General features: G+C 41.3%; 1 protein-coding gene across 2 annotated transcripts in view; it reads right to left on the reverse strand.

Annotated features, from left to right (window-relative positions):
* Window positions 1-16,451, reverse strand: part of MMS22L (MMS22 like, DNA repair protein) — a 71,360-nt gene that overhangs the window by 30,773 nt on the left and 24,136 nt on the right. For both annotated transcript variants that reach the window (XM_038761245.1, XM_038761246.1), the window contains one exon: window positions 15,508-16,017. In XM_038761245.1, coding sequence (XP_038617173.1) covers window positions 15,508-16,017 — 510 coding nt within the window. The remainder of the gene's footprint in view (window positions 1-15,507; window positions 16,018-16,451) is intronic.

Consider the following 16,451-nt stretch of genomic DNA (forward strand, 5'->3'; position numbering starts at 1 on the left):
TCATTCATATTTATTGAGTGCTTACTGTGTGCAGAACACTGTACTAAGCGCTTGGGAAGTACAAGTTGGATAATAATAATGATGGAATTTACTAAGTGTTTACTCTGTGCCAAGCACTGTTCTAAGCACTGGGGAGTTTACAAGGTGATCAGGTTGTCCCATGTGGGGCTCACGCTCTTAATCCCCATTTGACAGATGAGGTAACTGAGGCACAGAGAAGTTAAGTGACTTGCCCAAGGTCACACAGCTGACAGGTGGCGGAGCCAGGATTTGAACCCATGGCCTCTGACTCCAAAGCCCATGCTCTTTCCACTGAGCCACACTGCTTCCCCTATGCAAAGCACTGTACTAAGTGCTTGGGAGAATACAATATAGCAGAGTTGGTAGACAAGTTCCTTGCCCCCAGTGATCTCATCCCAGCTCACTGGAAGAGCAAGAACATCATGAAATGGCATCCTTTTCTTTCTTTTTTTTCCCCTCTCTCTCTCTCTCCCCCTCCCTCTCTTCTCACCCTCTAATACTCAGCCAGATAGGGATTTATGCAGGTATTTTATCTAATTCCAAGATATTATGTGTATTCTCTTCCAGAGCTTAGTGCAGTACTTTGCACACAGTAAACACTTAATATTACTAGTATTATCATCACTGTATTTAAATGCTTACTATGTGTCGAATGCTGTACTAAGCACTGGGGTAGAAACAAATTAATCTGGTTGGACACATTCCCTATCCCACATGGGACTCACAGGCTACATAGAAGGGCTAACAGTTATTGAATTCACATTTTACAGTTGAGGAAACTGAGACTCAGATAACCTGAGTTGCCCAAATTCACACAGCAAGCAATCGGCAGAGCTGAGATTAAAACCCAAGTCCTCTGATTCCCAGGCCCACACTCTTTCCAATAGGCCACATTGCTTCTGTTTACTACACAAGAAGTGGGTGGATTTTTGTCTTTCTGTGGGATTTGTTAAGTGCTTACTATGTGCCAGGCACCGTACTAAGAGCTGGGGTAGATACAAGCTAATCTGGTTGGACACAGTCCCTGTCCCACATAGGGCTCGCCGTCTTAATCCCCAATTTACAGATGAAGTAACTGAGACACAGAGAAGTTAAGTGGCTTGCCCAAGGTCACACCGCGGCCAAGTGGCAGAGCCGGGACTAGAACCCAGTTCGTCCTAAAACATATAACCCTCTTCATTTTCCTGTACTGGCTGTAGAAAAGGTATGCTGTTAAGTCTGTAGATTACTAGTTTCTAAAACATTACAGTAAAAAAAAAATCATATTGTCCTCAACATTTCCCACAAAGAAAAGATTATACCACCCCCCCATCTAAGCTAGTAACACTGATTCCACACTAGTACCAATGTTTCCTGATTAACTTCAATCTACCCTAGCGCTTAGAACAGTGCTTGGCATATAGTAAGCACTTAAGTGCCGTAATTATTCTTACGGCATAACGGAAATATTATTCTATTTCCTTTCCATTTTATTTTTCTCATATTCGACTGCTAAGGACAAAACAATTAAACATGGCATTCCCTGGGCTCCTAGAGGAGGTTATAGTAAAGCTGCAGTGTACATGTTTAACTTCTGTAATTTCTGTCAATAACACAAATCCCAACCTGTTTGTTGATGAAGAACGATCAGTTCTTTAGGTCTGATGAGTACTCATCTGCTGATGTATTTCTCTTTCCACAATGCAAGTTGAGTTTGAGATAGTGACACTCATTTCCCTCACAAGATGATCTCTTGCCTAAGAGGAGAGTACTACGAACACCAAACTGAGCTTGAAAATGTGTTAATACTCATTTTATGTGGAAAAAATACATACCCACGGCTTCACGTTGACGAGCAGAGGCGCTTGAATACTATTACTGCTATGCTGTGTTTAAGGCTTAAATGTTCCCAATGAATTCCATTTATTGATACTTTAATTTCTATTCTGCAAAGGACGGACTCTGAAATGACTCAACGGAACTGCTTAATATTTTAATTAAAAACAAAACGTAAATTAAAGCATTCTGTTATTGTATGTTAAAATTTAAATAAACTCTGGGGTAGATTTTCTCTCCCATTATTTTAACTTAGTCATTATAGATGATGACTTAAGGGACTTGGGAAAAAATGAAAAAAAAAAACCAACTTGCAATTTTCTTTATTTTGCATTGTGAAACAAAATCACTGCAATGAGGTATAATTTTCCCACTGAGATAGAGGATCTGGGAAAAGATACCGCTTTTTCCATCCTTTTCTTTAATTTCAATTATGCCTAGATAAGATCTACTAAAGAATCAAGAGACTTTGAATTGTAGATACAAGACAATTTTGTTTCCTCTCTCAAAAAGGAACAGATTAAGTGGATTCCAGTTAGGTCCAGAAGACCTGAATTTGAACCTGGTTTATACCCAGACCTCTCAGCTCCTAGTGATAAAAATCAGAAAATTAACACTGACGAGTCTTCTAGAAACAACCAAAGTAGGTCAGAAACCGGCAGATGAGTTTTAATGTGAGCGAGCACAAGGTAATGAACCCGAGGAAAAATAATCCAAGCTACAGCTACATCGTGATGGGGTCTGCGCTATCAGTCACGACTCATTAAAGAGATCTCAGAGTCAGTGAGGACTCTTTTCTTTTTTTTTTTTTTTAAATCATCAGTTCAATGCAAGGCGGCAGCTAGAAAGGCTACCTAAATGCCGGGCATTGCCAGAAATGAGAAAAACAAACAAAGCATCATTTTGATTGCCACATCTCTTGAAGAACATAATAATAATAATAATTTTTATGGTACTTATGAAGCGCCTACTATGTGCCAGGCACTGTACTTAGCACAGGGGTGGATAAAAGCAAATTGGGTTGGACGGTCCCTGTACCATGTGGGGCTCACAATCTTAATCCCCATTTTTCAGATGAGGGAATTGAGGCCCAGAGAAATGAAGTGACTTGCTCAAGGTAACACAGCAGACAAGAGGTGGGGCCGGGATTAGAACTCATGACCTTCTGACCCCTAGGCCTGTGCTCTATTCACTACGCCACGCTGTTTCTCCGACACGTAGAGTTGGAGAAGGTACGGAGAAAGTGGTCAGGAGAACGGAGAGGCTTCCTTTTGAGGACAGGCCGAAATTTTCGGGAATCTTAGTCTCCAAAGTTGCAGACTGATAAGGACACAGGACCAAAGTCTACAAAATCATAAGTGTGGACAGGATGAACTCGGAATTATCGTTCACTAAATCGCTCAACATCAAGGTGAAGGATCACCCAATGAACCTAATCCCTGTTTTACAGATGAGGGAACTGAGGTACATAGAAGTTAAGTGACTTGCCCAAGGTCACACAGCAGACAAGTGGTGGCACCAGGATTAGAGCCCATGACCTTCTGACTCCCAAGCCCAAGCTCTATCCCCTAGGCCATGCTGCTTCTCATAATTGTACTTACTGAGTGCTTACTGTGTGCCGAGCACCGAAATAAATGAAAATACAGTCTATTAGGGACAGGTTTCTTGAGGTATTTTTACCTATAACTCTCTTACACACACACTTCTCACACAGATTAAGGCCTACCAGCCCTTCCCTGCTAAAATGCTACTTTTTCCAGCACTTTTGTGATAGCACTGTTGAATCTTGCTTTCTTTCAGCCACGTTACATTAGCCTAGAGACCTCCCTGTTCCACTCCTCCTCAACATTTGGCATTATTTGATTTTTTTAAATGGCATTTGCTAAGAGCTTACTACTCTCTAGACTGTAAGATCACTGTGGGCAGGGAATGTGTATGCTTATTGAGTTGTATTCCCCCATGCGCTCAGTACAGTGCTCTGCATACAGCAAGCACTCAATAAATATGAATATGCCAGGCACCATACTCAACACTGGGGTACGTACAAGATAATCAAGTTGGACACAGTCCGTCCCCCACCGGGGGCTCTCAGCTTTAATCCCAGTTTTACAGATGGGGTAACTAAAGCACAGAGAAGTCAAATGACTTGCTCAAGGTCACCCAGCAGACAAGTGGTAGAGGTGGGATTAGAACCCAGGTCCTCTTACCCCCAAGGCTCATGCTCGTTCCACTAGGCCACAGTGCTTCTTTTTGATGACTCAGTAGAGTGATTAAAACCCATTATTTTGGCTAAAGTGTCTTTTTGAAGGTAAGATATAAAAGAGAACACTGAAAATTATGAATTTAATGGAAAGGTCTTAAATTATTGTTGCACACATGCTATTTGACTACATTTCTACATTTGCTTTGACTCTATTTTATCTGTTTTTAATAAAGCTATATTGTTTTTGTCAACCTGTATTTCCTAGAGAACACCTGAACACATTCTATATTATTTCCTGTTGGAAACTATATTAAGTTTAGTGCTTTTTTTAATGCTATTCTTATGGAACCAAATAAGAGTGCTAACCTGATGCAGCAGTAGTTTATTCGCCTGACAAAAATATTTTTGGAGGATTTCAAAAAGCCTTTAGGCTTCAAAAAGAACAAGTTAAGCAGTCTTTCTGTATTTTTTTTAATGGTATTTTCTTAAGCGCTATGTGCCTGGTACTGTATTAAGTGCTGGGTTAGATACAAGCTCATCCAAGCGCTTAGTACCGCGCTCTGCACAAAGTAAGTGCTCAATAAATACAACTGTATGAGTCAGGATGGACACAGTCCCTGTCCCACATGGGGCTTGCAGTCTTCACCCCATTTTACAGATGAATTAACTGAGGTGCAGAAGAGTGAAGCGACGTGCCCAAAGTCACAGAGCAGGCAGGTGGCGGTGCTGGGATTAGAACTCAGGTCTCCACCAGGCTCTATCCACCAGGCCACACTGCTCCTCGGTTACCATCTCTTCAACAGAGATTGGAAAGGAAGAGAAAATGAAAGACGAAAAAATGTAGTTGAGAGAGAGTTCATCATTCTTCAGTGAATGAATTCTCTGTCCGATCACCAGAACCGTGCTTTGCACATAGTACGTGCTTAATAAATGCCATCATTATTATTATTATCATAGTGATACGTTAAGTATGGCTAGCATGAGGAATGAGTGGTAAACTAGTTTCCGTTTAGTCTGACAGCAGCAGGCGGCATCAACTCAGCCAGTGAGAGCAGGTAGTTAGTGTCGAGCTTCATCCTTGTATTACATAATAACAGTAATCGTAATAATATAATAATGGCATTTGTTGAGTGCTTACTATGTGCCAGGCACTGTACTGATAGCTAGAGTGGATTGAAGTAAACCGAGCTGGACATAGTCCCTGTCCCATTTGGAGGTTCTTGAGGAGTGGGGAAACATAGACTGGACGTTTTTAGAGAAAAATGATCGGGGCGGCAGACTAAAGTATGGACTAGAGTGAGAGAGAGTCAGGAGGAGGAGAGGGTTTAGGTGGGAAGATAAGAAGTTCTGTTTTATTCATTCAATCATATTTATTAAGCGCTTACTGAGTGGCAGAGCACCGTACTAAGCGCTTGGAAAGTACATGTTAAGCTCAAGGAGACGGCAGTGCATTTAAGTCTTGAAGGCAGGAGGAAATGTGAGCCTAATAATAATAACTGTGGTATCTGCAATGCGCTTACTGTACTAAGCACTGGGGTGGATACAAGCAAATTGGGTTGGACACAGTCCCCATCCCATGTGGGGCTCACAGTCTCAATCCCCATTTGACAGATGAGGGAACTGAGGCCCAGATAAGTGAAGTGACTTGTCCAAGGTCGTACAGCAGACAGGTGGCAAAGGCGGAATTCGAACGCATGACCTTCTGACCCCGAGGCCCGTGCTCTATTCCCCAAACCATGCTGCTTCAACCTGTCACTTCCTCCGTTTCGGATTCTACCATGGCGGCATCAAAGTGGGTCTTTTTTTCTTTACACTTCGATTTCTTTTGCTGGCAGCGGTCGGCAGCCCCTGGTTCTCTCCTGGTGTTCTAATGCGGCATTTTGCGCACCGGGGTTACTCCCGGGATGAATAGCGGCCGACCCCAGCTCGCTGAGCTCATCTGCGAGCCTGTGGGCCGGGCAATTTAGATCCAATCAGCCCTTATTTAGCTCAAGAGTAATGAGCAGCATAGTGACACAGACTTAAGGCTGACCCCCAAGACACTGCTCATCAAGCAGTAAAACTGTGACAAAATCATTCATCTTCCACCCGCTGGCAAGAAATAATACTCACACTCACTGTATTACTTTTCAAGATACATGTACATATATATATGTTATAAAAAACTCCTGAATTTTCATGATGTGAGACATTAATTTGCAGAGAGCTGAATCCCCTTAAACCCCCCTGTTGCTATGAGCTCACCAGGGGGAACTGGGCCTTAGGAGACTGAAATGGAATAAAGAAAATTGCTTCAGCTTTCTTTTCATTTTAAATAAGCTTGAAATCTGACAAGAGATACCTAAAGAGAGGGGAGAAATAGACAGATTGTAAGGTAAAGAAGGAACACCCGGAATTAAGAGTTTCCGACACGAGTTTCATGTATATTTGTACTCAATGTTATTAAATTTAAATCAGAATGAATGAAATCATTCCTCCTTCAGAAAGCAGGAGGAAATAGGGCAGAAAAAGCTCATTTCTGGAAATAATTCTTCCCAAGGTGAATTACTTCCTCCATAAACAAATGTATACCGATGTCCTTCACAAGAAAGGCATCATTTTTTTTTTCAAAACACAACAGGGTGAAATCAGCAGGAGCTTGGCCCAGCTGAAAATAATTTCATTTTTATTTTAAGAAGCATCTTCTTCAAGGATATTGGTAGTGGAAAAAGTCAATCCTCATAACATTACTTTTTAGTGGAGTTCCCAACAATAGGGAAAATGAATGCGCTGACTAAAATTGCCAGAATGGGGCTATTTTGGTGCTATTTGAATATAAATGTTAAACTTATAACAGCTATGTACTTTGCTGCTCTATGATACTAGTTACATTTTACCTATCCATCATTTACTTTAAAAATCAATGTGGGGGTAGAATTTTTTTTTTTTACCCCAGATTTACCCCAGCTCCAAGTTGCCATTTTCTTTCTTTATTTCAATTACTCCCTAAAATAGAACAGACACAATCAACTTCATTTTAAATACAATTGGATCGCTATGGAATGTCGCCTACTTATTTGGGAAAATGACATCTGGATTAGTCCTGCAAATTTATATGAAGGAAAATTTAAAGTTTCAAACCAAAGAGATGGCTTTACAAAGTGCAGAACACAGTGGATTTCAACATATACCAAGAAATCAGACAAAGAACTATTAATCAGGTAACCTTGCATACACATCTTGGGTTCACTTTCACTGACGCCCTAATAGTTGTACTCTATATATGAAGTTTTAAAAATGGAATAATCACCCCCCAAGAACACTCGCATTTGGGAAAAGTAATAGAATCTAATAAACTATTCTTTGTATCACAATCCCAAATTTGCAGCACAATAGCAGAGTTTCAAATTTGATGAAATGGGGACAAAAATAAATCTCTGAGCTTGGTTCATTTTTCTAATCACTTCTACATTCTTCACTTTTTCTAACAAGCCAACTGTAAATGGCAAACACTGGAGACCCTTATTTTTTAAGACCGTTTTCTCTTCAAGCACAAATCAGAGTAACCCCACTTACACACAAGAGGTAAAAATATTCATTGCATTTCATGAAACTCTTAAATTACTCCCTTCTGACTTGGATATATAAATTCGGTACTCATTCACTAGAAAAAGGAACAAGAACAAATTGTATCATCCCCTCCCTCTTACACCGTGAGGCCTATGTGAGATAGTCCCTGGGTCCAATCTGCTTATAGTGCAAGAATTCCAGTGCTAAGTAAACTGTTCTGTACCTAGTAAGCGCTTATCAAACGCCATCATTATGTAATTACCCCCAAATTAGAAGTCAGAGTCCGTGATAAATAAGGAGTTTGTTCTCTCTCTCAACCTGGATTCACCCATTACTTGAAGTGCATCCATCACTGTTGTTCAGGAAGCTAATACTGAGTTTTAGAAGAGAAATTTGCCCTTCTATTCACTTTAGAACCTGATTTGCTTGTATCCAGGCCAGAGCTTACAGTACAATGCCTGGCACAGAGTAAGCGCTTAACAGATACCACAATTATTACTGAGTAACCTTTTAAAAACGCCAGGCTTCTGATTTCCCCTGCCAGACTGTAAGCTAGTTGTGCACAGTGAATGTGTCGGCTTATTGTTATATTGTACTCTTTAAGTATAGTGCTTTGCACACAGTAAGTGCTCAATAAATACAACTGAATGAACAAAACCAATTTAAAAAAACAATTATATATCAGATGATTTCAACTGTCTTAAAATGTTTTTTCACATCACAATGTGCAAGAACACAAAAAATGTCATTACTAGAAATGGTCTACCTCTCTTCTCTTTCATTTAGAACTGCTTAGTTTACCAGTCAATTCATTCCATCTTGACTACGTGGTAAGAAACTCTATACCTTCTAACTTTCCTTGAATGGGAGACAAAATACATACTCAAAGCCCAAATTTGTCACTTCAAAGATCAAAACCCCCAAAAGTCGTTTTATGAAAGAGTATAACAAAAAGCACACAAAAATTTCTCACTTGTTTCAATAAGAAAAAACAACAACAATTTCACGAAACTTTCCGTGCCACGCTTTGGCCCCGAGGAAACGTTATACAACCCTGAAAATAAGGGCTTATAATGGAAGCACTGACAGGCCCTTAAATAGAGCAACATGAATAGCTATAACTAGGGAATAGCTTTTGGCTACCCCTAACTCAACAAATGAAAGATTGCCATTTTTACAATAACTTCAAATAAAGGAAAGTGGAAAACTAGGAATATGATTCCAGAAAGGTAATGTGGTCCATTGAAGGGGATTGTTACCACTATTTGACCTTCTAAACTTTAACTACTGAGACATTTAGTTAACATAACCGAGTCCTTATTTTCACTTATGCTATTTAATCTGCAGTAAACAGTGCTCCTGTGATCCTTATCCTCACTTAGAAGAAACTGGCAACGAAGTTATTATTCCTTAAGAGCCTGGAGGGGGTCACTTGCCTCTTTAATCAGTGATCTCACTTCCTTGTACTTGTAAATTCTCTGTTGCATATAATACTATTATCCAGCACAGTGTAAAGAAAAACAAAAACAAAAAAACCTCACATGTATGCAAGGACTTGAGACCCACCTGGATTTTAAAAAGGCAGAAATCGCCATTTTCATCCCTTTCCCAAGTCAAAGATGCCAACGGGACTAGAGATCATCAATCGGAATACATCAACTGAAGCTTTCACCTCTCCCTCCTGATATCGAAAAGGTTTGAAGCAACTGGATTCGCTTCTAATTTCCATTTGCTTTTAAAACTTATTACTTTGAAGTTTTCGTAATCACACCAATGTGTTTCAACTTCAGAAAAACAGCTAACACTCTATGATTACCAGAGGGACAAATCAGGATATACCGGTAAAGGTCCCAATTTGGTCCAATGAGCTAAATGCTAATTTTGCCTCTTGCTCCAGGTACCATGGTTTTTTGGTGGTTGTTTTTTTTAAATCACCATCCAGAAGAAATCAGTTTCCATTCACCCTGAAGCATCATCACGCTAAGTCATTTTGTCCCTCACTTTGTATTTCAGGGGATGCAACCTGGGGCTCAGCTTTTGATTCTGGGGAAATCTGGCACAAAAAGGAATTTGCTTAAGATGACTCTGCTATTCTCACTTCTATTACCCTGTACGAAGTTGGATTCTGCCATATGACAGGTGGTTTGTTTTTTTTCCAAATGGTATTTTCATTCATTCAGTCAATCGTATTTATTGAGCGCTTAGTGTGTGCAGAGCACTTCCCTAAGCGCTTGGGAAGTACAAGTTGGCAACATCTAGGGATGGTCCCTACCCGACAACGGGCTCACATGTGTTAAGCGCTTACTATGTGCGAAGAACTGCAGTAATTGATGGGGTGGAGACAAGACAATCACGTTGGCCCCAGTCCCTGTCCCACATGGGGCTCGCAGTCTTAATCCCCATTTTACAAATGGGGTAACAAGGGCACAGAGAAGTTAAGTGACTTGCCAATGGTCACACAGCAGATGAGTGTCAGAGCAGGGATTAGAACCTGGATCCACGCACTTTCCATTAGGCCATGCTGTTTCTTTGAGGGAAGCAATGGCTACATGTTTAAAATGGTTGCTGGACCTTACCTGATAAACACTGGTTCTACCCCTGTGCCTAGTACAGCGCCTGGCACAAAGCAAGCGCTTAACAAGTAACACAATCATCATCATCCTCCTTTCTAGACTGTGAGCCCATTGTTTGGTAGGGACCGTCCCTATATGCTGCCAACTTGTACTTCCCAAGCGCTTAGTACAGTGTTCTGCACACAGTAAGCGCTCAATAAATACGATTGAATGAATGAATGAAGCGCTTACTATGTGCAAAGCACTGTTCTAAGCACTGGGGGGTATACAAGGTGATCAGGTTGTCTCACGGGGGGCTCACAGACTTAATCCCCATTTTCCAGATGAGGTAACTGAGGCACAGAGAAGTTAAGTGACTTGCCCAAAGTCACATAAATACTATTATTATTATTACTGCTACTTCTGCTATTCTTGCCCAAGTGCTCAGTTCAGTCCATGGTATTCAGAGGACTGCTGAAGACTGTAAATACTATAACTACTATACTTGATAGTATTAATACTATTAATAAATACTACAACTATCTTTAACACTATTAATAAAGGTAAAAATAATTGTGGTATGTGTTAAGCATTTACTATGTGGCAAGAACTCCATTAAGTACTAGGGTAGAAGCGTGATAATCCTGTCCCACGTGGGGCTCTCACAGTCTAAGCAGAAGGGAGACCAGGCACTGAACCCCCTTTTTGCAGGTGAGGAGACCGAAGAACAGAGAAGTAAAAGGACTTGCCCACGGTCACAAAGCAGGTATGTGGCAGAGTCGGGATGAGAACCCAGGTCATCTGACCCCCCACTTCAATTTTTATTAATTAAAAACTGCTCACCAATCTTGAACCCACACACTATCAATGCCTAAATCCCCTTCTCCAATATGCACAGTATTTTTCAGAAATTAATTCCCTGCATCCCAGCAGGCATTCCAAGAGGGGGGAACAAAAAAAAGATGCCCTTTCTAATAAGTTAACTGCACCACGAACCTCATTCGGTTTATCTCTTGCACCAAATCTGCACTTCCAAATTTATATGCTATTGACAGAGTAGAGATAAAAACAGAGCACTCCGGCTAAATGAGGATCTTAACATTCAGCGGAATTTATTTCCGTGATTTGTAACATACACACTTCGCTCTCCCCTCCACTCTATCTCCCACATTCCAGGTTCCGAGCAGCAGCGGATCAATAGCTCCTGTGCAGCTCACAGTGGATTGGCAAAAGAAGTTGCTTTTCCAGCCTTTTTCCTAGAAGTTTTGGCATTCACAGTGAATTAGTGGTCAGAATTACATTTATTGCAGGAAGTGCAATTAGCCGTTGGAAACTGTACTAACAAATCAAAGCTAAACCGATTACTAAAGACAAAAGGCGATCCACTTTTTTCCATCACTGTCTCCTTCTCGTGATTCAATTGCTCCTCCAAATGGGAAATAAGTAGATGCCCAGAACCCAAGAGATTTTCCTAGACTTGAAAACCGATTGGCTGGAAAAAAAAAGCATGAAACCTACTAAAAGACCGACTTCATTTAGAGATTGAAACAAGTTTAGGTCAAAGCTTAAATTGTGCATTTTGAATATTACAAATGGTGATAATAATAATAATCACGCCATACATTAAGCACTTACTCTGAATCAAGCACTGTTTTAAGCGCTGGGTTAGATACAGGTCTACTGGGTTGAACACAATCCCTGTTTAACGTGGGGCTCGCTGTCTAAGTAGGAGGGAGACCAGGCCTTGACACCCCATTTTACAGATGAGGAAACTGAGGCACAGAGAAGTGAAGTGGCTTACCTAAGGTCACACTGCAAACAACTGGCAGGGCAGGGATTAGAACCCAGGTCCTCTGACTCCCAAGCTGGTACTTTTTCCAGTAGGCCATCCTGCTCCTTCAGCATACTTAGACCCCATCATTTTCCCCACTTAGCCTTTCTCCCCAACCATCAGATACAGCATCACCCCTTTCCACACTTCAATTTAGTACTTAATTGGAATTATGTTGCCAAAATTCCACTTTCATTACAAATTCCGTTTCTAAGGTAGAAAAGCTCAGGCCTAGAAGTCAGGAGGCCTGGGCTCTATCCTGCTTCTGCCACTTGCCTGCTAAGTGACCTTGGGCAAGTCACTTAACCGCTCTGTGTTTCTGTTTCCTCAGCTGAAAATGGGCACCAAACCTGTTCTCCCTCCCTCTTAAACGGCGAGCTCCACATGGAAGGAGAATGGGTCCGTTCTGATTACCTTCTACGGACCACAGCACTTAAGGAGAGTGTTTTCAAGTTCTCTCTAATTTCTCTAACTTTACTCTTTACTAGATGTCATGACTGGGGTCAAAAGATATGAAGGGCCACGCAATTAAAGGGCCAGTTCAGCGAGGCCTGAGTTTCGTGGTCTCAATTACACAGCGAAAGAAATAATTGAGGAGCTTCTATTTTGCCATTCTACAGCACGTTTTAAGCTTTTGGTTTCTATTACTATGGTCTAGTGGTTACTAATTACCTAAGTGGTAATGACTGCCATAGGATAAAGCCTTGTCAGGGTACAGTTTGATTTTGTCGTGAGAAGCGATTGTTTAAATCGACATTGCCAGTGTCCGTATTTCAATTCTAAACGCCAGGACACTAGGTATAGAGAAGCAGTGTGGCCCAGTGCATAGAGAACAAGCCTGGGAGTCAGAAGGACCTGGGTTCTAATTCCAGCCCCACCACCTGTCTGCTGTGTGACCTTGGGCAGGTGGCTTCACTTCTCTGGGCCTCAGTTCCCTCATCTGTAAAATGGGGATTAAGACTGTGATGGGTCAGGGACTGTGTCCAATCTGATTACCTTGCATCTACCCCAGAGCTTAGAACAGTCCTTGGCACATAGTAATTGCTTAACAAATACCATAATAATAATATTTATTATTATTATTATTGCACCTGGAACAAAATAAGCACTAAGTGCCATAAAACATATTAGTAATCGCTGTTCCCGTCCTTCTTCAGTGAGCCCCCTGATTATTCATTCATTCAACTGTATTTATCAAGCGCTTACTGTGTGCAAAGCACTGTATTAAGCATTTGGGAGACTGACACATTCCTGTCCATACTGACTCACAGTCTAGTAGGGGAGAGTACAACCATAATTATTATTACAACAGAACAATAGACACATTCCCCTGCCCACAGTGAGCTTACAGCCTAGAGCAGGGGTATGCCCTACTCTTTTCTCAAACATATGCTTTGGCTCAATGTGAGCTGGGAACGAACACGTGAGCCAACTTCTTTGCTATGCCTTCTCCCGAGCGCTCAGTATGGTGTTCTGTATGTAGTAAGCACTCACTGAATACGACTGATTGACAGTGAAAAGAACACACAAAATACTGGACATTACTAAGACCTGGATTTTGTGAAACACTTTACAGTCAGTTAAAAGACATTTGTACATGTTCACACACAGGGTAGTGTTTCTTCAAGCCTAACTTCGCAGAAGGGAATAGCGATGTAAAAATAGCATGGGTAGTAACATTTCTTCTGAAGGCTATTTTTTCCTTGAGAAATTAATACTCTCTATCCATTGGGGAGATGACTATGGAATTAAAATGAACTAATATGGGGTTGGCGGGGGGGGGGGGGGGCGGTTACCACTCCCCTGAGAACTGTAATAAAGCTAAGGAAATAGTAATATTTTTCAGTCTGTAAAGGATATGGAAATTCCTTTTTCTCAAAGAAAGGGATATAGCCAGTTATACCACCATGCGTGTCCCCTACGGACTTAGTGGCTTGCGATGCAATTCTGGGTTCAGCTGGTTGCATTATCAAAGGAATGAAATATTAGGGTGTGAGTTTTCCTTCACACAAAATTTTACAAGAATGCCACCCTGGGAAAACTAGACTGACTTCCAACGACTCGTCACCCCTAAAGGGGATCATCTTAGACTGCAAATCTCGAGTTGAAGTTGACAACAGAAAAATCCATATACTTGAAATGTTTCCGTCAATAGAAAATTCTGACATTTCGATTCCTCTATAAAGTTCTCAATTACTACTCCATCAATGACCACAGCTCAATGGCAATACCCAATTTTCTGGAATGAATAAAAGTTAGAGCTGATCTTTTCGATGCTATAAAGAGTTACAAGGATGTGTATGCTCTCCACCATTCTTGATGCGTTCTGGGTTTACTCTCTACTGAGTGGCTCAGATGGGATTTTGACCACAAATCTTGAGGTTGGCTCTCGTCTCAGACTGTAAGCTCATTGTGGACAAGGAACGTGTCTGTGTCTAGCGCTTAGAACGGTGCTTGGCACATAGTAAGCGCTTAAATGCCATTATTATTATTATATTGTTCTACTGTACTCTCCCAACTGCTTTGTACAATGCTGTGCATACAGTAAGTGCTCAATAAATGCGATTGACTGACTGCCAAAAGAGCTTTAGCCAAACAGCCATCCTACAGATGTTGAGAAACCCAGACGAGACCCTGACCAAAACAGCAGTGTGTGTAGCAACCACTGAAAATGTGAAGTTCCATCATTTATAGCAACAAACATGAACATGAGAAATTCACGTTTATTTTTAGCGAATATTTTCCCAGTTGTACATCAACTTCTTCAAAATGGAAGTTTTTTTTTTTTCTTCATCTCCAATCTGCATCCTATTCCCCAATTTGTCATTTCAGGACAGATTTTGTGCACTTTTATTACCATTAATCTTAGCTATTTGGACCAAAATTGCAATTTCTTAAAATTAAGATGATACAAGTTATCGACATCCTTGAAGAACTCCTTGTGGGCAGGGAATGTGTCTGTTTATTGCTGTATTGTACTCTCCCAAGGGCTTAGTACAGTGCTCTGTGCACAGTAAGCACTCAATAAATATGATTGCAATAATAATAAGTATAGAAACAGAATCTCACTATGTTCCTATTGATAGTGTCCTCTTTGAACCCCAAGGACAACGTTCTTTGCTCTAGTCTTTGTCTCTCATTCGTGTGTGTGTGTATATACACTTTTTATTTAATAACAAATCAATAATAGGGGATGCTATTATACAAGCAACGTAACACAAGAAACAGCATGGTCTAGTGGAAAGAGCACAGGCCTGGGAATCAGAGGACCTGGGTTCTAATCCCAGCTCTGCCATGCTTGCTGCGTGACCTTGGACAAATTACTTAGCGTCTCAGTCACTTCATCTATAAAATGAGGATTGAGACCGTGAGCCCCACGTGGTACATGGACTGTTTCCAACGTGATTATCCTGCATCTACTCCGGTGCTTAGAATAGTGCTGGACATACAGTAAGCACTTAATAAACACCGTTAAAAAAAAAATAGAAGAAAAAACAATAGAAGCGCTAACATTCGTGCCGTGGTCGAGAACTTACCTCAGTCTGGCTAGGACGGCTTGTAAGAAGTTTAACACCACGCTGAGTTCTGCTTCTCGACAAGCCGGCAGGAGCATACTGAACCCCTCGTTGAGCAGCTTCTCCTGCGAAAGGTGCAAGAAGCAGCTGGTCTCGAAAACTTCCTGCACGCCATCGACGTAGACGGCGAGAAGCCTCCAGAGACTCCGCTTCTGCTCCACGTCGCTCTTCGACACCAGGAAGCTCTTTGCCCTCTCGCAGAAATCCTTGGCGAGCTTCTCGGAGAGGACGCCAACGTCCAGGTTTCTCTCGACGTACATCAGGAGGAAGACCAGGTGGCCCTTCCAAATCAGCGCTCTCTGAGAAGGAGTGACGGAGGCGGGGCGGAGGAAAGTCAGGAGATCCAAAGCTCGGCTGGCCACGTCCTCGATCTCCGCGACGGAGGCTAATACCAGGAACAGGCTGAAAAAGTTTTGGAGCCCCACCTCTGTCAATTCCTCCATTCTCTTTCGGTGAAATTTCGAATAAATTCTGTGGGCAAAGAAAATAAATGGATGTTGATTTGTAGATGTCAGTCAATCGTATTTCATTCAATCGCATTTATTGAGTGCTTACTGTGTGCAGAACACTGTACTCAGTGTTTGGAAAGTACAATTTGGCAACAAAAAGAGCCAATCCCTACCCAACAATGGGCTCACAGTCTAGAATTTATTGGGCGCTTACTGAAATAATAATAATAATAATACTAATGGTATTTGTTACTGTGTGCAGGGCACTTTACTAGGTGCTTGGGAGAGTACAATAAAACGATATTAATAATGACAGTATCTGTTAACTTACTTTATGTCAAGCACTGGGGTAGTTACATCATCATCAGGTTGGACACAATCCCTGTCCCACATGGGGCTCACGGTCTTAATCCCCATTTTATAGATGAGGTAACTGAGGCACAGATAAGTGAAGTG

The sequence above is a fragment of the Tachyglossus aculeatus genome, chromosome 19, assembly GCF_015852505.1.
Source record: "Tachyglossus aculeatus isolate mTacAcu1 chromosome 19, mTacAcu1.pri, whole genome shotgun sequence".
Lineage (NCBI taxonomy): Eukaryota > Metazoa > Chordata > Mammalia > Monotremata > Tachyglossidae > Tachyglossus > Tachyglossus aculeatus.